The sequence below is a fragment of the Hippoglossus stenolepis genome, chromosome 16 (assembly GCF_022539355.2).
Source record: "Hippoglossus stenolepis isolate QCI-W04-F060 chromosome 16, HSTE1.2, whole genome shotgun sequence".
NCBI classification, from domain to species: Eukaryota; Metazoa; Chordata; class Actinopteri; order Pleuronectiformes; family Pleuronectidae; genus Hippoglossus; species Hippoglossus stenolepis.
The window spans coordinates 7,446,813-7,469,114 of NC_061498.1; the positions used below are offsets into that span (position 1 = coordinate 7,446,813).

General features: G+C 42.5%; 1 protein-coding gene across 2 annotated transcripts in view; it reads right to left on the bottom strand.

Moving 5' to 3' along the window:
• Positions 1–18,903, bottom strand: part of pitpnc1a (phosphatidylinositol transfer protein cytoplasmic 1a) — a 36,043-nt gene extending 17,140 nt beyond the window's left edge. Inside the window, exon 1 of one of the 2 annotated variants that reach the window (XM_035179670.2) lies at positions 18,237–18,903. In XM_035179670.2, the coding sequence (XP_035035561.1) occupies positions 18,237–18,284 (48 nt within the window). In that variant the 5' untranslated portion in view covers positions 18,285–18,903. Of the gene's footprint in view, positions 1–7,954; positions 8,221–18,236 lie in introns of those variants that run through there. The other variant, XM_035179671.2, reaches the window with a different exon arrangement.
• Between the last annotated feature and the right edge of the window lie 3,399 nt (positions 18,904–22,302).

Consider the following 22,302-nt stretch of genomic DNA (forward strand, 5'->3'; position numbering starts at 1 on the left):
GACCCCTCTAAGCTAAGGCCTACTAAGCTAAGCTAATACCATATGAGAAACCTAAATCTGAAACTGAAATGTTTCTATGAACCTATTAACGAGGAAAATGAAACACTGACATCACAATATCAGTTTAACACACTAAAATGGCCAAATAACAATACATGCTGTTTGCTACTGATATGAAACTGAGTCACTATTGCTCAATGTAGAATTATATAAAATACAATTTAAAGATCAAAGCATGGAGCCTAAACTCTCCTCGGTCCCTCTGTTCTAACACAACAGCAGGTGGTTGGGAGCTGTGGTCATTGTGTTACAGCCAAGGAGTGTGTTAGTGTGAGTGTACGATAATAATCCTGAGACACACACACACACACACTCTTCAGACAACACCAGACACATTGCCAAGATGTAATTAAAATTCAACACAGACAGAGTAATTACTGCTTTGAGCGCTCAGTATTCATTGATAACTGACTGTGCTCTTGTTGAGATAGCTACGTTTTGATGTCCATTTCAGACTGTCAGGTGTGTGTGTGTGTGTGTGTGTGTGTGTGTGTGTGTCTGTGTGTGTGTGTGTGAAGAGAAGGAACGATCTTTATCCTCATACACAGGCAGACTGTCTTTATCTAACCCAGTACTGACACCAAGGAGATCAATACAGTGTCCCATTATTAAAATGATTGGCCCAGTTAATACAGCAATCATTGTATAGTCATATTATATATATATATATATAATAAGTGTAATAGTGTTTTCCTAACTGAACACCATCATTTATTATATAATTTAATATTCTCTTTTATCTCATCAACCCATCTGGAGGATGAATTGTTTTAATATCAGAGGGCAGACACAGTTATAAACATCCTGCCTCTCGCAGCAGATGCACACAAATAGTCGCCAAATGAAAAATTTAAATGGAGACAAATTTATCAAACAATATGCTAGAAAACATGTTCCAGAACTTGGACCATAAATATGTTAATATTTGGAATGAATAACATGGCAGTGGCAAATGACTCTTAGTTAAACATTTACTCCTTTGTCCAGATATGAAGCTGTGCAACATGAAAAACAAGTCGGATCCTGATATTTGTCAGTTCACATCCAGATAAGGACACATATCACGATATAGCCCATTTTCTACAAAATGTCAGTTTTACTTTGTTGAATTGTGGCCATGTCTTCGCAGATGTAAGTTGAGATAACAGCAGCCATTAGCTCCATCCATCTTCATGATACTCTGCCATATGTTGTGCTGCAGGTGAAATCCTCCTCCAACATCTGAATCTGGGGTTTGTTCTGAGCACTCAACTGTTCTTTTGTGGCTGTAATCCATAGACTCTCTCCGTCCTGTTTGACATGATTCTTGTGTGGGTGGTGAAAGAGGCTAGCGGTGAATCTGTTGTGGCGACTTGTCTGAAACATTATTTGCAAAGTTTAGTTTCCTTGCCTGTATCAGACTTTTCATTCCAAACGTTCATGTAACAGAACTAAAGCACAAACTCTTTGTTTTGTCTTCCTGTTCAAGATTACCACGATCGATGGCTGTGTCCCAATTCAGGGGTCGCGTCCTTCAAAAGCTACATTTAAAGACAGATCGTGTCACCGCGGCGCGACCAGGGGCTGTCCCATTTCGAAGGGTCCTCTGAATGTCATCCGAGAGCGACAGAGGCTCCAAAAGGCGGAGAAAATTCTTGGCAAACCTATCCCAGAATTCATTGCTGACTCCTGTCTAAGCTGAATACTTCCCTTCGAGCAAACAGCAATTCCTAAATTCCTTCACTCAAGGTTGCCTCACACTCTAGAACTGTAACTACTTTTCACAAGGACTAAAGAACAAACACACACATATATACACACACACACACACACACACACACACACACACACACACACACACACAAAGCTCTGCTGGCTCAGCAGCAGTGCAGGCGGAGAGAGGGAGTGAGTACAGTATGACTGCCTATATCTGCTCCATTTGTGCTGAGTCAGCAAAATGTGAAGGTGAGTGTTAACTCTCCTGTAGTAGTTTGATAAATTCGCACAGCAAGATGCCAAGGATGTCCGCCTGCGAGGTGAGGCGATGCGTCGCTGCAGCTCAACACTGCCGCGCAAAAATTGACAATTCCTTTCCTTCTCTTTCATCGGGTTCAAGAGAAATGGAAAGATAGTGAAAGGTCGGAGATAAAGATAATACAGTAATACAGTAGAGACAGGATCTACCCAAGAGGCTCAGAGTACAACCGTTGCGTTCTGAATTGTAGTTGTTTGTTACCTGGGCTTTACTTCCACTAGAAAGTATTTTATTCTAAAGTCAAAAAAATCTGTTTTTGAATTTGTTATGCAGCAGCTGTTTTGTAGCACTGTTCTTAACATTTAATCTCATGGATTACGTATTGATGTAATGAAATATATCCTTACTTTATTCAGTTGTTCCTCTGGTTGTGTATTTAGGGGTGTAGACAAAACTCTGAGAACACAAAGGGAGGCGTAGGCGTGGCAGATGAAGCATTTGTTTTGGTTTGAGATGCTAACGGCAGTGAATATCGTACATAAAACCCTTTAAGATTTCCGCCTACACCTCAGTATATGGGCCGTGAAGGGAACTTTAATTTGTGTAATTAAAAATGGCTGAAAACTCAAACTCAATTTAGGGGCAACCATTAAAACGGATTGAAGCGGATCTCACTACAGCCCTGAGGTGCACAGAGATATTCTTGAAGCCACTTGCCGGGAGCAAAATTGCATGTTACATAAACTTAGTGAAAGAAGTGTGGGGGTGTAATTTATTAATACTGATTGCTGGAGGTGGAGAGAGCACTCCCCTGTCTTCCCGTTTTCCTGCGCTCTTCCCTCTCCCATCCAGCCTCTCTGCAGTGTCTGAGGTCACTGAACTAAAGATTACATAACTCAAGATCACTCACTACGGATCACTCCGCTGTGCATCATCTCTGCTCCCTGCCGGGCTGCACACACACGGGGGGTCTGCCGGAGTGATGTGCTTATATGCATGCATGTAAGAGCAGAGGAAAAAGAGCGAGGAGAGAAGGACGGGAGACGCTTCTGCTGAGGTGGATGGTCGAACTCAAGGTAGAGAAGATGAACGGGAATGAGAGAGGTTAAAGAAGGCAGTGATGCTGAGGCTGGACGTTCAGGGAAACTGATAGCCATTACATGAGAGGACGTGATTGAAGACTGCTGTCTGTCTCTTTACCTTCAACCCACTTTTATTCCTCTTCTCTTTCATTCTCTCCTTGAAGCAGGTGACTTTCCCTTCAAAACTTTTCTCGCAAAAGATGGCCGCATTCCAATTCTGAATATTGGCTTCATTTCTGGACAGTGGGAGGAAGAGAAGACGTCCATCTTTGTATACAGTCTATGCTGTGTGTCGTCATGGCATTTGGCATTTGGTGTTTTAATTGCTGAGACTCGTGTGACGTTGGTTCACTTATTTATTAAGTGCAGGGAATGTTCTAAAGGTGCTTGAAGTCTGGAAGATGGAATCGATTATTGAAATAAGATTCCCACATCAGAGAAACTCTGAAGGCATCTGAGGCGTCTCACTGTGAACTGAATGATGAGGGGTGACATGCATTAGCAGCAATACTGACTTGTAATTGATGCTATTTGTGCCTAAACCATAACATGCATGTAGTGTGGATACCCGGCCTGGTTCGGACAAAGACGTATTTGTATTGGTCACGTTGTCTGGGCTGATGTTTTACACTGCACATGTCTACAATAAGCTATAACAAGGAATAACCATGCCTGTCAGCAACAGAGTAACACAACCTCAGAGCAGCTTTGTGAAATGCATCAGGCTCGGGTCGGGTTCTGACACAAAAAACTGAATGCCTGTTGTGTAGGAGTCGGGCTCCATTCGTTTTCTCTCCGGCTCTGACGGGCTCGCACAGAGAAATGTGGCCCAAGCCGCACATTAGTGCACAATGTGTTTTTCGACTGCAACCGAATAAAGATTTATTCTAGTAGCAATTCACAATATCCACAACACTGCAAGTCTATCACATTCTTCATCTGCACTTTTTCAAAGGAGTAAGCCTTGTGTCAGAAGCAGGTGTATTTCTTTTCACAGTCCTCATTCAGTTCTTTGATAAACAAGTCCCCCCCCCCATGTTACATAAGCCTTTTGTCCCCACTGTGTTTTGGTACAACTAGAATTTCAGGTTGCTTGGGGAAAACCATCTCATTTATTATGCATAGAGCAAGCACAGTGTACGTCTTACAGGCCTGCTGAGATAGACGGAGATGAGGGAAATATGAGCACAAAAAAAAGCAGAGCAAGAGAGGAAGAATGCGAGAGAGGCCACCAGTATTACATTGGTTTGCTCTTGCATAAAATATCAACTTCTTCATTTACTTGCTAACACCTCTATTGTCTCTGCCCCATAGTGGAGACCAATGTAAGCTGGTGAAGCCGTGCTGATGAGAGAGGGCAAGGTGAAGGCTCCACGTACAGTCGACGAAGAAGCAAAAAGAGAAACGTAAATGAAATTCACTCATTATCTTCTCACCACTATGCCGATGGGGGAGTAGGTGAAGTGTTTGAGTCCACAAAGCACTTCTGGAGTCCTCGGGGTTTAACAGCGGTGCAGTTGAATCCAATACAATTGAAGTCAATTGTGCCCTCTTCTTCGTAATAAAACAACAGAAAAAACATAACATGCCTCCTTACTGCTCGTGTGGTGTCATCCAAGTGTCCGTAAGCCCCGACATTCAAATTCAACTCGAAACGGCGTCATTTACACCGTGTTGTAAGCCTAAACGTCCTCCGATAGCCTCCTCGGATTATCTCGTTTTGAGTCGAATATGAACATCGGGGAGGCAGTAGGAGGCAGTAGGGAGGCATGTTATGGTTTTTCTGTTGTTTTATTACGTCTGCAGAAGCGGTCACCTGGCTAAAACACGGTTTACCCCTGAAACTCCTTTCATTTTTCATTTTTCTTTGAACTATCCCTTTAAGGTGACGCTTCACAAGCTATGGCGTGAAGCTGTTACATATTAAAGTCTTTCTTCCTCCCCAGAGAGCAGGTGAGGGGGATGTGACAGGAAACGACTGGTCCTCTTAATGATTTATTTATGGCAGAGTCTTAGCGTCATAGCAGCAATCTTTCTCTTGTATTCACTGTCATAAAGACAATAAAATAATATGCCCAAACATCTGTTATATATTGTTGCATTTCACTCTCCTGAGACAAAGTGATTTCTGGTTGGGCAACGATAAATTTGTTTGATTTTGTGTTATTGTGTTTTATCAAAGCTCATCAGTATGGAACAACACATGGAGGATTTTCTTCAGTGCTTCAGATGTACAACCATGTGCTGTGATTTCCCACAACTACAGAACATTTAGCGCTGATCAGATTAGAGCTTGAGTTTGTGCGTCAGGGGCTTTAATATGTCAGTTTCCTCTCTAAAGTGTGGTTTCCCTCCGTGCTTCTGTTGAAAAAGCCAGTTATGCGCCGCACTCTCCCCATGAGCCTGGCTACTGCTGGCAGATTGAATCCCCGCTGTGACGCCAGATTGAGCCTGCGAGTGACACACTTCACATGCAGGTATCTCACTCACCGAATGGCAACGGTCATCTCAGAATCACTGTCTGTGACAACCACCAGGTTTTTGTGTTTGCATTCTCGTGCCGCATCTTGCAGGAGGTCTGCTCAACCCGCCCTGACTTCTGCGTACTGATCTAGTTTGGGAACTGTTGCCAGCCCTCACTGAGACAAAGAGCTGTTGTAGTGGCATGGTACTCCACTGCTCGTCATATCCACACGTCACAAGTTAATGCAACTGCAGTCTACTGTACAACCGTGTCTCTGAATAAAAAAACTTGCAACAGTCACATGGGTTCTACAGCTTTGAGCATTTATATATAAAAAAAGAAAATGTCTACATTGTATGGACACAGATGTTTGAACATGAAGTAGATGATGGTTTGTGTTCTTTTCAGCACTTGCTCTGATGTGGGAACTTTATCTAGATAAGTGTTGGTGTGTTTTTCTGTTGATCTGATTTAATTCAATCTGATTCGGTTAACGTTCTGTGGCTTGTGAGGTGAGGCAACATGATCCTTGTATTTTATTTTTCTACAACACTACTTGCATATCTCGTGTGTCATATCCATCCTCCTTCCCTTCCTTGAGTTGAGAACCAAAATGAGTGCAAACGTTTTATTTAAACACAAAATGCAAAAAAACTCTGCTCATCTCGCCTCATTTGGTGGATTTGATTATATTATTCTTTTACCAGAAATGGAGACACTTAGCATCTGTGTATCAATATGATATTGTCACACAAAATATCATGTTGCATTGATTTTTGTCCCCAACTCCCATATGCTGCAAGAGGAAATGCAGAGTTTTCAGAAAAGGGGCAAATTGTAGTCAAGATCGCATTTTACATATTTTCATAAACTTAGATTTATGAAAATGGAGTATTTTTCATTATGTTTCGTTTCTCAATTCATAAACCCAAATATGTTCAGTTCTTCCTTTATATGTAGTTTTTCAGTGCGATGACTATGTGTCATTTTGATGCTTTATCACTGAGCTCCTTTTTTTATCAATGAGACACTTCGAATTTTGATTAAATGATGACATTTAAAACATAGACATTCATAACAACAAAGTCAAAGTGAGGTAGCTGTTTCTGTATATTTAACACGATGAAGAAAAAAAGAATAATTATGTTAAATAATTCTGATTATTTCAGGCCTTGTTGTGGAGCCCTATTTCATTTAAGTGCACATCGCAGTGTACATCAGTGACTAATAGGGCCTCAGACACTGCAACATGATCAATGGTTATCACAGAAGAAGGCTGCTCATTGCGGCTTATGGGGACTGACACACTTCATGTCACAGCTGTGGGCGGACACCCGAGGCACCGAGGGAGGAGCACTGCAGCTCGGAGGGCGAGCTGATGCAAGGGCCATCTGCACCTATGTGAAAATTATTTCATACAGAGGATGTGTCTGCAAGTCCTGTTCTGCTCAAAGTGATAGCAAACACACATATATACACACACACACACACACACACACAAATGCAGACCGACACTTTCAAGATGTTCACACAGAAACAATTGCAAGTGAATCTTCATCAGCAGCATTCAGTATTTAATCAGGCAGATATTGGACACTTGATGAGCACTGATGAGAAATTGGAGAGGAGAGGCTGTGGGATCCGGATTAAGAAAGTGCTAGATAGTGTGTGTCTGCCCAACGTAGTGCACATATAGAGAGAGAGAGTCATTTGGAACAAAGAGTACGGACACAAGGTCTGTTTCCGTATACGTATCAAACGTTGAGCATAAATGAGCCTCAAGTCTTGAGAACACAACGTAACATTGGCGATATAATGCAACGAGTGAGTTATGCATTTATAGCAAATGGCCGAGAAACAGGCTTTTTTTCCAGGGGAATCTAAATTGAGAAACAATCATGTGTCTCTAATCCCCTGATGATGGAAAGTGTTGTTTGGATTCTTGACGTTTAAAAATCTAATTAACAGCAGAAAGCTGAGGGAAAGAGACGTGGACACAAAAATAAACAGTACTTCGGCTCCCACAGCAGCTGCAGAGGGGTTTTAAAGGACCCTCTCAAACAAGACACGCACACGCACCGGCTCACACACGCACAAGGGCTCACTCATACTCACAGAAACTTTAACAACCAAACAGTGCCAAAAGCAGCTCTTTGAAAAACTCACATCGCTGCAATTAAAAAACAATTTGGAGAAGAGAGGACAACTTCAGATCAGTGTTGACAAAAGACGACGACGCCACAGGGAGAGAGAAGAGGATCCAAGCTGCCGGCCACCTGCACTAGTGGCATTGACTCGTTGCCAAGGAACATTGAGTCAGAGAAAAACAGGCAGGGATAAAGAAACATGGAAAAAATACATTTTCTGTTTTAAACAAAGTGCTTGTGGACTTACGAAAATGAAGGACATAGAAGGTGAAATAAGCCACGACTCCACAGCATGAGAGGATTCATTCCTTCTGCGTGGGCGGTTTAAAATTTGTATTTGTCATCCAAAAGCTTGTTCCAATTACTTCCCAACTCTTTGTGCACATATTCGCCCAAGAGTTCAATCAAAGATGTTCTCCTTCTCTCCGTCTTCGTGTGCTACTCTCGTTTCCCTCCGAGTGAAGCGTCTGTGTCACAGGCACCGTCTTTGACTAGGTCACAGTTACGTGTTCATGGAGATAAACAGAAGAGCCTTTTGTTCCTCAACTTCAGGAGGAGCCTATTCTCTTTTCCTCAGTGCAACAACGCAGTGGATTCAATAATAGTTCCAAGTACTAGATGCAGGTTTGCACGATGCCCCCTCCACCCATTAATCCTGCAGACGACCGCATGATTAATTGTTTGTTTTTAAATGTGGGCAGCACATTAGGTCGACTACAGTGGCACTCAATAGAGCGCAAACCTCCGTCAAGGCCCGTCAGTCGTCTTACACTCAATCAAGTTGCACCAAATTGCACACACTCTTAGTCAATCAGTCCACTAAATGTGCCTGATTTTGAATAATCCCTTGGGAAATCAATGAAAATGTCAAACAATGTCCTAACTCACAATGTTAAACAAGGTAATAACAGAAATTCCCAGATCCATACCTTTGTTCAAATACCTGCCAAAATGTAATGGGGGTCTTTCTTGACCATGTCCCATTCTTACACCAAGTTAAAATCTACACACACACTGCACACAAACCTTGACACACACTGCACACATACAGAAGGCAAAAAGAGTTCTAATCAGCTGTGAGCTGCCGATGTTCCTATTGCAACCAGGGACACTCGTACCTGGACTCTAGTATGCACAGCATGTATCTGTACACACGCCCACGTACTGTAGATGGATACGTACATTCACTTGTGTGTTTGTGTGTGTTTGAGAGGGAGAGAGAGTAAGAGAGAGCAAGAACAGGAGCACCTTGCTGTGAAGCAGCACATTCACATGCTGTAGCCTTGTTACAGAGCCACGTGCCAGAAGGTTCGGGGCACATGCAGAGAGAAGTGCATGTTACTGATGGTAACTGTGTCATGGTCAGGTTGGGAGCTGATTGGGTTTATGCCAGTGTGGTATGGAAGGGTATGGCATTGAATTATCTGTGATACAAACATAAAATAATTTGAATTTATCAATATGAATGGACGTGGCAATAGTTGTGTCCAACTTCGGGGCCCGGTTCTACGAAGGAGGCGGCATTCGCGGACCCTGTAGACTGCGAAAGGCTGAACCGAAATGAGGTGGTCTGGTCTACAGAGGATTTCCAAGCTTGTCCAGCTCTTTATTGCATTGTGAGCTACTTTGAGCAGCTGCACTTACAGCAGCTCAGAGACACAGATAGCTGGCTTGTTAGCTTCGTCCCCTTCACCAAATTGGACAGCTTAGTTGGTCCTAAAATGTTAACTCCGAAGGATGCGGCCTCAGAATTGAGACACAGCTAAAGACAAGATGGGCGACATTGTTAAAGGCAGGGTAGGCGATCCCACACATTTCAGACACACTTTTGGTTATATGTCTTGAAGTTGTCTTTACATCCTGATAACATCTAATTAATGAAACAAAGTCTGTCAACTGTGGAAGCCGTAAACAGCTCATCCAATCATTTCATTCTTCACTTTCACTTCGCTCCTCTTCCAAACACTCTCACCTTCATGTGTTTTGGGGGCAGGGCTTTATTTTTTTGGGGGGGGCATTGTATACTTTTATTATCTATCTACGTTTGCATCGCCGACTTTTCCCTAAAGTGTCTTGAAGAGTATTTTTGCACGACCCGCTGAGCGATCACGTGTGGCTGGTGATAATATGATAAAATACACATTCAAACTCTGAAAAAACTTCCCCAAGAAAACATAGAAAGCTGAATATGAGACTAAATTACCAGCTGAGACGTTTTCTTTAAGTTGGATGTACATTTTTTGTTATGTAATTTTAGCAACCCCCCCCCCCGCGTCAATCTGGGCCAAATGACACATCACTATTTATTATCGTATATTAAGTCTGATCACATACACAACTCATCACCAGCCAAGGCGCACAATGAGTCCTTATACATTGTGATCACATTATAGTGCGGCATGCCCAGCTGCTGCCCCTGTTGTGCTGCATCTCTCCTAACACCTGTCCCATAACTCTTCTGACACATTCACAATGTGTCAGCGCAGCTTCTATTCTCAGTGGCCATTGTTTCTCCTTGTTTAGACAGGATGTTGACAATAAGTGAGGTTTAGAGGAACAGGAAGAGACGAGGTGTGTTACAGGCACAAATGGAGGGATGGAGACGATTTAGAGTTTCCTGTTTGGATGAGGTGAACAATGTTGTCTTCCGATCGTACTGGGAGGAGTGCGGACACACACAAACACATGCTTTGTTCACACCAGTGTTGCTGAAGCAAACTCAATTAATCCATCACCCCGAAATTTGAACTCAATTGAACTAACTCAACTAGGAAATACAAGGCATGGTGCAACTATTTAACCAAGAAATGAAATGCTGAAAAGATGTGTAGCCTGTGTTGAAAGTCCTTAACGACCAAATCTGAATAGAAATTTGTTTTAATTCAGTCCAAATAAACACATTTTTTATTTGACTATTTGATTATTTCATCCAGAAAGAACTCCATCCACCCAACCACCCATCCACTTTTCTAAATATTCATCATCCTCTATCAGGCTTGAAGCCGTTTTTTGGCATCTTCAAAAAATCCCAAATTGATCCCAAAAAAGATAAAAGCAATGAGCAATGACGTTTTAGCCTCAGTGGATGTTACATAACAAGCTCTCAGGTGCTCCTATAACCAAGAGGGAAGAGCTCCTCTTCATCCTCTTTAAAGTACACTCAGGAATTCTACATGAGTGTACTTGCTTCTTATTTTAGTCCATGTCTGTATTCCCAGCAGAGGTACAGAGCTGATGAGTTACAAGTCTTGCAATTTTTATCAAGTGAGCAACATATCTGAGGTCCATTACAGGAGCAGAGGACAGTATTCTCAGAATAAATAGTTTGACATTTGGTGAAATTTTCAAATTCTCATTTTTGAAGATAATAACCTAAATACTAAATAAAAAGGGAAACAGGAAACATCGACTCCATCCAAAAGCAACAAAATTGTCCTATTTTAAAGTTTTATGTTTTTATGTTTTATGTTTTTATGTTTAAAATTCACTTACTCGTGATTTATTTTGGTTTCTTCCATTGAAAAATAAAATAAATCAATCCAGCAATTTCCAGAGGTCTTGTCATTGCCGTTAAGTTGCCAGGCAACCAGAAGAAACTGCTCTCTGAGGTTCATGGACACATTTTACACAAGCACTTACACACACAAAAAATGGTGACCTGACAGCAAGGAGAAGTCAACGTGACCAAGAAAAGGACAGAGGAAGGGAAATATACACGACAAGTTCTTCCATCCGTCCATTTTACTTGTTTGTGCGCAAATAAGCAATTAAAATTAATATAATCAAAATTGACCCTCATGGTCCAGTCATGTTGACGCAGAAACCACGATTTTACCTTAACTTACATCAAGAAAGCTCAAGGTTATTTCTCCAAAACATGGAATTATTCTTTTAAAAAGTGCCGGGAAATGTATTCTGTAAAAGTGGAGCATCACCAAGGAGATAATATGGGTTTAAATATTACTGACAATCATTTTCAGATTGCAGATTTAGAACAGGGATGTTGCAGATTTAGAACAGGGATGTTTGCCTTTCTGCACATGCACAAATCCACTCAATACTGCAAAATAATTCATATATCAATAGGGCTGCTACTTCCTGGAACAAAAAAGCGATGTACCCATCTTCTTGGAAATAGTCGCTACAATGTGCATCAGTGGTCTGTATACGTGCGAGGGCCTATTTAAAGACGTGTCCCTGCTTTCTCTAACCCCCTCACAAGCTCTGTTTGAAGCTCAGTGCTGCAATGTGCGGAGCTTCACACACACAGCCAGCAGCATTAACGGGGCACAACAGATGTCAGCCTTTGGCGTGAGACGGGCTGTAGACAGTTACTGATTGTATGAAAAATGATCAGATCATTGGTCAGAGATGTATTGACATTGGATAAGAAAGGTTTGTGTTTTATTACAAAAAAAAAACCATAACACTGAACTTTGCTGTGTAAGTCAGAACGCGAAAACCATCACCACACTGCTCATTGGTTTTCATGTAAGACAAGTTCAAGGAGCACATCCCAAATCTGTATGTTCAAACTGCTGCGACTGTACTTTCCACCAACAACGACATGAATGAATGTATTTTCTTTAGTTTTCTAATTCATCTCCTTGGTAACTGACCTGCTCTGTCTGTGCTATTTGTCGCTTATTTGACACGTATCAAATGATTCATTGATAAGAGATCTGATCAACTGTTGCTTTTCTACTGAACATTTCTACTAGTCTCTCGGACTTTTATCTTCATCTGTAAAGCCCGAGCATTCGGTATCTTATTGATGTGGCTGATGCATTTACTTAACAGTTCTTGTGGAGACCTGTTTCTAAATATAGCATCATGTAGTCTGTAGTTCTCCTCTGAAGGATGAGACGTTATAGCTAATGGATGCATTCATCTGTGGTATCATTTCATCATGCCTTGTCCTTGTCAGTCTCTACACTGTCAAGCAGCTACAGGTGGAGGAATAAAAACATAAAGGCGAATGAGAAAAAGATGCCTGCTGCAAACTAGGGGAATTTGCAAATCTTAACTGATTTTAAAAACATGGACATAAATGTAATAGATGTTTAATCTTTTAATCGTGAGAGCGCACACACTAGACGATCCAGTCGAGACTCACTGATGGTCAGAGGCTCTAGTTGCTCCTCTCTGGCTGTGTATTTACTGTCCATGTGATTTGGGCATCAGCATAGGGTGTAGGGATTAGAGGCTATGGATCCTTGTGTGTTACTTCGCACTCCTGCAGCTCCTTTGGGGGCAGGAGAAGCAGGTGGCTTTACCATTTGTCACGGAGGCCAGGTCAATAGCAGATTTGAGAGCAGCAGAACATAGTCAATATTGACAAAAAGATTAATTTAGGAAATACCAGCTTCAGTCCGATCTCCTACTGTTTCAAGATACATCTATCTAATGAATCCAGATCTCCATCTCTTTGTCTGTCCATCTGTCTGTGGCTTGCATTTGATGGGATCGCTGACCGAGGTACAGGGGGTGAAAAGCTTCCTTTACAACTGGGCATGTGTCTAAATGTGTCTAAATAAACAAGGACGGCATCATTTTGTGGCCACGACTACGATTGATTGGCATTTACCTCGGCACTAAATTCATTAATCACTGATTTTATTAATCACCACTCCACCACATATGTTGAGTGACCAACAGGTGCATGATGGGTGTGGCTAAATGTTTAAATACTGACAGTGGATCCCTCACCCTCGCTTATACCATCAGTGAGGTGTGCACCACCTTCCTGCTTTGATAACCCCTGATGTGACTGCAGGTTTTCAGCTCAGTGTTATGAGAACTTGGCGAACCTCCACCTGAATGCGCAAACAGATGGAAAGGGCAACGGGATAGAGGCTGGTTTGGGACTTGGGAGATGAGGAGGCTAAATAAGCGAGAGGAAACACCAGTCTGTACACATGTTCTGACTGGACGAAGGTCAAACACCCAGAACATCATCATAGCAGTGACTGATAGGTAAATATCACAATTAAACTGCTGCACTGATAAGAAGGAGAAAAAGATTTGTTCACCTCAACGTGACTACAGCCCTCTCTCAGAGAAAAACCCTAAACAGGAAAATCGTTGCACCGTGTCACTTTGACATTGCACATGTTGTTGATGCTGTTACAATGATGTCTTTCCTCCACTTTGCTGTGTCTGTTGTTCAGTGCGAGGACCCTCACCTGTTCTGACAGCTGGTCTGTGTTTCTGCTGTGACTTCATTTCAGGAACATTTTTCAACAGTGAATTGGAACATGGTGATGCATCATCCCCACTGCATTCACTGCCTTCAGTGCCACAGGATGAGCCACAGTGTGGCTGCAATAGGCTGGAACTGGTCAAACAGATGTATCCTTGTTATCACTATATTGTCTTGTTTCACCCTTCCTCTACATTTTAACATTTTGTACTTTTTGTACGAGTATATTTTCTACACAAGTACCTTTACTTGAGTACAAACTCCAGTGTTATCTCCACCCAATCTGTAGCTGTACATCAGCACTGACTCAAAGTGGAAACCGAGCTCCATTCTCACGACTTTCGGGGTCTAATTGAGTCTGCTGCCGTTATTAAATGAAGACGGGAGACACACACTCCTCCTGTCTTGTGGTGTTCTTGTTCCCTGAGCCCACGCTCCGCAGCTTATTAATCAGGAGCTGATCAAGCAAGCAGTCAGACTAATTCGGCTGCTGTTCAGGTGCAGAAAAGACACTCTGTTCTTTAATCAGTGAATGGGTAATTAATTGCAGAAGGATCTGCGTGGTAATTGATGAGCTATTCAAAGCTCGGCTCGGTGTAATCTGAAAATCAGTGTCATGGTGACGCTTGTATCGTAGTATCTACTCGAGTGTGTCGAAAGCTTTACGTATTGAACATATAATTACACAATATTATAACCTAGTAATTTATCCAAATGGGTACGTTTGTTGTGTCCTTGCTTTGAGGCTTATTAGAAAAAAATACAAGGAATACATAGACACACTTACTGGAATTCAGACTGGTCGATAGATGCCTCTATAACTCCCTTTTGTTTTGGTGGATTGTTAAAACAAATCTGTGCTTCAGTTTGTCTGTCGGTCGCTCAAATTATGTCAGAGGATATTTACCTTGAGCCTTTTGAGTGTGTTGCGCTCAGCAGGGGGCTCATGGCTGCAGAACCAGGCCTCATTCACAATGAAAAGTCCTCAAGGTGATCCATATATCTGTTTATGGCTGCTCTACTGCATTCAGATACAAACACTTCAAAAACAATTACAGCGGCCCGAGCAGAATAATGCTGATTGAGGCAGAGTCATTTACCCACAAAGCAATCGATCACCTTCTTAAAACATGCATTCTCTCTCTCTCTCTCTCTCTCTCTCTCTCTCTCTCTCTCTCTCTCTCTCTCTCTCTCTCTCTCTCTCTCTCTCTCTCTCTCTCTCCCTGGCTCATCCTTTGACGTCCGACAGATTATCTGAGTGTGCAGGTTTCTCTCCATCTGGCGTGTGTGAGCCAGGTCACTGTTGGCCTGAGCTACGAGCTCCTCGGGGGAACAACCAAGGAACAGGCTTCTCGGTAGTCAGAGCACAGAGCTTCGACTCCAGGGACGTAAACAAGATCGTGGCTCTGGGCCTGGACGTGCTGTGGGGAGTCTCAGTATGCAGGGACACAAACTCACCCCCCAGGGAGACTGACCTTACACTGACTGGCTGATGTCACCTTAATCAAAACAGGTGTCTGTCTCTTATTCTGCTGCAAAACATAGCACGTTGTGATGAGTGAAACCAAAAAAACAAAAGGTACAAAAACAGGCTCATATTTATCGCATTTTCTAGAACAGAAAGAGATTCTGCAGCTCTATAGCTCAATATTTGATGCACTAGTCAAATGAATTGCCTGAACACGATGACATGAAAGTGTCTTTTCTTCTCAGCAGTGCTTGAACTTTAATCACCATTCAAAGATGAGTCTCCTTGATAATAAAATACTTGAGCTGTCTAGTCATGTCTTCTCCTCCACTTCACTAATGCACTCACATGTATCTGAAGTGCAGCCTGTTGTTCTCATGCAGCAATGCCACACGAGGAGATTCATCACTCCTATGATGTGTTGTGTAAGCAGAGTACCTAATATAATATCGCCAGAGCACAGAATTAGTTTTTATTCATCATAAATCTGAGGAAAAATATAGTATCCTGACACCGATGTGGTCCATCTTGCCTCCCAAGTATAAGATACTGAGCCCCAAATTGCCCCTGAACCAGTGTGAGAGTGTGTGTGTGTTGACAGGCTCTGAAAAAAGATGGGTGTGACCAGCAGTGTTTGTTACGACTTGAAAAGCAATACACAACTCATTACCATTTGTAGATTTGCACCAGTCCAGATGACACCACCACTGATATCTCATTGGTTTGATGCATTGATTTATAGGAAAGAGCAATAAAGAGCAGTAAATGGTTTTTCTGCAGTTTGTTTACATTAGAAAACTAGAGTGCACACCTCCATCTAGGACACACAGTCCCATGAAATTCAATCAAGCCACAACGAATTGCACACATACGCACAAATATCAGTCCCCTAAATATGCTTGATTTTTTCCATCATGACCCATGAATTATTCCCTAGGAAATGAGAGAAAATGTAAAAAAAAACCTCTCACAATGTTAAAGAAACTGATCAAATATTCCTGGACCCGTCCCCTGGATTCTTGCCTGACGCAAACCGCATCCTTTTGAGTTTCAAGAAAATCGGTTCAGGTGTTTTTGCATAATCCAAACAAAAAATCAAAAGACATCACCTCCTTGGTGGGGGTAATAATGGTCTACCTGAAATCAGAAGCTGTTAGAGGAGAAAGCCAATTGGGTTTGGAGTTGGGATGTTTTTTGAACACTTCCAAGATAATGTCTGTCTCTTACACACACACACACACACACACACATACACACACACACACACACAAACACACACACACAAACACACACACACACACACACACACACACACACACACACACACACACACACACACACACACACACACACACACACACACACACACACACACACACACACACACACACCTTGGATGATTTATGTGTCTGTGTGCGGGGGGGTAATTGCGTGCATGCTGCGAAATTAATAGATTACAAATGTTCATTTGTCAAATCAATGACAGATCAATAGATTATTGTCATTACGGCATCAGATGTAATAGCCCTTAGCTGGCCGCAGAGGACAACAGAGTGTTCCATCACCACTGGAGCGCGGCAAAGCGCCGGGGCCAATCAGGCTCAGGACAGGATGTGATGAAGCAGCATCCAGGTAATTATAAACATGACACTCACAGAAACTAGGGTCCAAAACAGGACAATCAAACAACATCAGGATCACCCGACACCAGGAGAGGCCGCTCAGATCTTGTCCCAAACTAAGAACTATGCACAAAGCTTTGATTGGCCGCAGAGGAGGACTGTATATTCACAAAGAGCAGAGCGAAGATACAATTTAATCACAGTGTCGATGAAACACTATGGCAACACACTCAGTGCACAAGTGTGCTGACTCCCTGTAAACGCTATTACATCGTAACCGGGGTTAAATGGTGTGTAAAAACCTTTATGATGCACTTCCACTCAATAAAACACTTCAGGTGGAACATCTGTTGTTCAGGTAACACTGGAATGAAGACAACAGCAGGAGGGAAAGTTAATGCAGCCCCAGCCTCAACCACTCTTTGAAGAAAGAAACACGAAACTCGAGTTTCCCTCCATGCAATAAATGGCATGACATAAAAAGGTAACACAAATGGATTAGATAGGGGGAAGCAAAAATCAATAGAATACAGGCAAGCCCGAACTGGAGCTCTGTCTGTTGGTGAAATATTGGATGTTCTTTGCATCGTCAAATGTCCAAACACAGCAGTGTGTCTTTATGGTGAAGCTGCCTGTGTGTCACTGTGACCTGAGGGGAACTCTCCTTCATCCTTCCACCTATATACCAAGCTCCAAACACAGAGGGTGAATGTGTCTCCACAAAGGAAACATGTGCATTAAATCCACACTGACACTGGGTTGTGTAAAACACACGCAGTGGTTGCGTAAGGGACCAACTCCTAACACACCCAGTGGAGAGGGAACTTGTGTTCCCTGATGTTTGGATGAGGGTGAGCTAGTGTGCATCTCTCCAACTCACAATCACACACTCAAAGTGAAGCACGTGCAACGATTTGTCCTTCTCCACCTACAATACAACAATGACAGAACGGCTCACTGTGCTGCCGATGTTCACAGCCCGTCCACTTGAACAGACACCAGGTGGAGGCTGGAGGAGAGACAGCAGCAGCTCCACCGCGCGGCCGGTCCTCGGACGCGCGTCTCGGCCGCAACGAGTTCAGAATGTCCCTTTGGTGCAAAACGACGAGCGGCGCAGCGCTGACAACTTTACAAACATCAGAGCTGCAGGTCACACGCACCGTGCTGGGCTGCGACCCGCGTGAGAGGATCGGGGTGCAGGAGACGTGTGGAAGCATCACAAGAAAACTTCACCTACCTCCTCCACTGTGAGGGGCATGCAGATGCGGTACTCCTTCATCAACATAGTCCCTTCTTGCACGGCGGTGGTGGAGGAGAGATGCTGGGCGCTCGTGGCGTCAGTGCCGGGCTCGATCCTGCGAATCAATCCTGGAACTGAGATCGATTTGCTCAGCGGGGAGGAGAGAAGGGATTCAGCAGATCCCTCCTGACTCCTGCATCAGCAACAACAGCCCCTCCGCGTCTCCACACACACACACACACACACACACACACACACACACACACACACACACACACACAGACACACACACACAGACACACACACCAGGTCCCCAAATACTAAGAGGCTCCCTCCAAATAACCCTCCTGCAGAAATCAGCTGCTGGGACAATGTCTGCACTGATGTCCAAACAGTTTGTCCTCTGCAGGGAGGAAAGTGTCAAGAAATTCGCACCAAACTCCAGAGAACAAGTCGCTTCTGCAACAGCAAAAGCTTCACTGCAGCTTCTCCTTCCCCGCACAGGGACTCGAACCTCTTTCCTCGTGGTTTAAAACACTCTGCGTTTCACTGCGATTACTTGAAATCAGTTCAACCCCACGAATGCACCGACCCTCTGGCTGCGGTGAGTTTTTTTCCTGACAGCTCCCTCCAGGGATGAGCAGCCGTGTGGAGCAGCTGCCTCCAACCAGCGAGGAGGAGGCAGCGCTGCACCGGAAACACACAGGAGTTCACCCCGCAACATAAAAGCATCTCTGCAAAACAGGAGGCCACTATTGATCTAGTGCATTACACGTACAAGTGTATCGTATTGGAGATTATTAGCCAGAATGTAATTGATTGATCCGTTTTCATAATTGGGCGTTTACACCACACATTCGATAAGATCTTATTTTGAAAGAAACAGGAAGTCGTTTGTATTTCTGGCCGCTTGACACAATGGAGCTTCAGAGAGAGAGAGAGAGAGAGAAAGAGAGAGAGAGAGAGAGAGAGAGAGAGAGAGAGAGAGAGAGAGAGAGAGAGAGAGAGAGAGAGAGAGAGAGAGAGATGGATGAGCGAATGAGAAGTTATCAGACTTTTAAAATGTGTGATGACGATAATTAAATATCTGGCACGTCTCATTAGACCTTGGTCATGAAATGTGAAAGTGCAGCATTGCAGTAATAATAATAATAATATTCATATACACTTTATTTATATAGCACTTTTCCAAACAAAGTTACACGGTGCTTTACAAGTTAAAATGAAAAATTGAAGGGAAGAAACCATTTGAAGATACAGCAAAAGAGCAGAGATTGAAAAAAGATACGATAAGAAAAGAGTAAAAACAAGATCAAATCAAACATTATAAAATGATTGAAATATCAGAAATATGAGAAACCACGACTTAAGAGAAATTTAAAAGAGGTGTGATGGACGACAGAGAAACGTGATGGTGGACTACCGGTGGAAATGAGCAGCAGTGTGGACAGTCCACGGTATAAGAGTGAAGAGAAACATAATAAATAATAATATTACAATAAATATATAATATAATACAACAATGATATTTCAAGTCAAATCGAGTGTTTGCCATTCTCTGCCCATGAAAAAAGCTTAAAACAACAACCTCCACATAAGAGCAAAAATAAGTCTCTGAATTCTAAAGAAATAATAATGTGACATTTTTTGTGATAATTATCGAAATGTCTTTTTTATTTTAGTATCTCTTTTTGGCCATATTGCCAAACCCTAAAATCGACTCTTCAGCACACACACATACACACACACACACACACACACACACACACACACACACACACACACACACACACACACACAGTGTTGTGAGTCCTAAAAATCAGATGTGCAGTGCTTGTTTCAGAAGGTAGATGTCACCAGAGACCAATAAATGATGTGTTTAATGTAACCATCACACATCTCTTTGTAAGATCTTGACAGTGTAAAATGGTTCTGTACAATGTTAAGTATGTGTATGTAATTAAATACTTAGATAATGAAACATGAAATCAAATAATGAAATTTATGAATCAAATCAATAGCTGTTTTTAAAAAATAGATGATTTAATCTTTAAAGAGGAAGACATTTGAAAGATAATTTAAAAAAAAAGTGACACTGGGAGTTAGATTTTCATACCAGCAGTTGTTTAAAAGGTCACGTGTACTTTCTATTTTCAGTCAAATTAATTAAGAATGAGCTTACTGTAACCTTACTGTTCATTGGTTTTGCTTAAATCAAACCAGTGGACAGTCGGTATACTGGCTGGAGGATTCCACGATTTCCTCTGTGTTGTGAAGGAAGGAAACAGAAGTGAATACGTCTCAACTGAAGAGGGTGCACGTGTGTTGTGTATCTGAAATCCAATTCTCACACAGCCAGTGTCTGAGAACAAGACTAAACACATTTAATGAGAACACAGTTGTGTGAATGTAGCCTCAGATTCATGAGCACAGCAAATAAACATGCATGTGCACAAACAGAAATCTGATGGTAAAGTATATTTAAGAGATCTTTTTAGTGATGTTCAATTCAGGGGACTGAAAGCTTCAGCTTGTGTTTCATGAAGTAGCTCATTGTGGATTTTGAAGTTCACCTCTTCAGCCTCTTTTCAGTTTTACATTCCTGACTATTTTTTAGTGTTACCCACAATTCACTGATATTGAATGCGTCGAACTTCCCTTCATCTGTTCAATGTTCTCTGTACCTTATTGCCCTTTAAGCAGAATTCTTCCTTGCAGATGCTCATTTTTGTAATGAGGAGGTTTAAGGTTTTTTCTGTCTGATGACGTTTCCATGTAGACCCAGTGTGTGCGTCGATGCTGCACAGTTGAACACAGCTGAACCCTGAAGCTCCTTTCCGGCCCAGCAGACATGTGGTTTTATCTGAATGATTTCTTGTCCTTCCAGATTTCACTTGAATGTGCGGTGAGAGTTCAAGTGTGACGGTCAGGGCACCTGCTCTCACTTTTCTACAGATATAATGCCTGTACATGAAGCCCTCAAAATCCTCTGCAAGTGGATTTAAAAGGAAAATAATATACTAAGATGTTGGTAATGTCAATCTAATGACACCTGCAGCAGTTAAGCAGACACACACACACACACACACACACACACACACACACACACACACACACACACACACACACACACACACACACACACACACACACACAAGCGCACACACACACACACACACACACACACAAGCGCCAAAATCAGTTTATTCCAGCTGGTACCATTGTCGACAGAGGAGAAACTGTTGCTAAGAAACCTGGCTTCCTCGCCTCTTGCTGCGCAACATCATTAGTTGGCCTTTACTGTCACTTTGCTAACCCCGGAGCCCAGTCAGTCCACTGTTACTGCAAAGAGAGGAGCTTGTTCCCTGGCTTGCTCAGTGGTAGGGGGGGTGGGGAGGGGCTGCGCGGAAGCCAAAATTAATAAGGGGTCTATTTGAGCCATTGGTCCTGCAAAGAGAACACTGGTGTCGGATGAGCACTGCAGGCCAGTTTGATGATTGTATTACGTCCAGATGAAGAGGCTGGAGGTAACCTTTTTATTTAACACGGAGGCTGTGTCAACGATTCCTTTCTGTGAATTTCTTGTCATTCTAAGATTTAAATTGACATCTTTCATCCTCCTTTTACTTGTTCTTGTTCTTCTCTTCTCTTCTCTGCTTCTTATTCTTCTCTCAATGAGATGATAATACAGTGAGAATAATTGGTATCAGACTTTTTTTTGGATCAGCCTCTTACTCATAGACTGTAGAGAAAGATGGACGACATTACTGCTCTGCAAAAGTGAAGCCAAAACATCTTGATTGCCGTCTGGTGGCTGGGACCATTAAGGTAAAGAATCCTGCTTCCTCTGTGTTCGTGCAAAGGATTTGGACCAAACATTAGGACCATAGAAAGTATTGTAAATTGTAATCAGTCACTGTTCCTGGAAAAGAAGATTTTATTGTTTTATGAACTTTAAACTTATCAATCTTTAAACTTCACTCATCAAGTAGCACAGTTATTTACAGTAAGTTCCCAGGGTTTGATTCCATGTCATCCATTAACCAGGCGTGAGGCACCATAA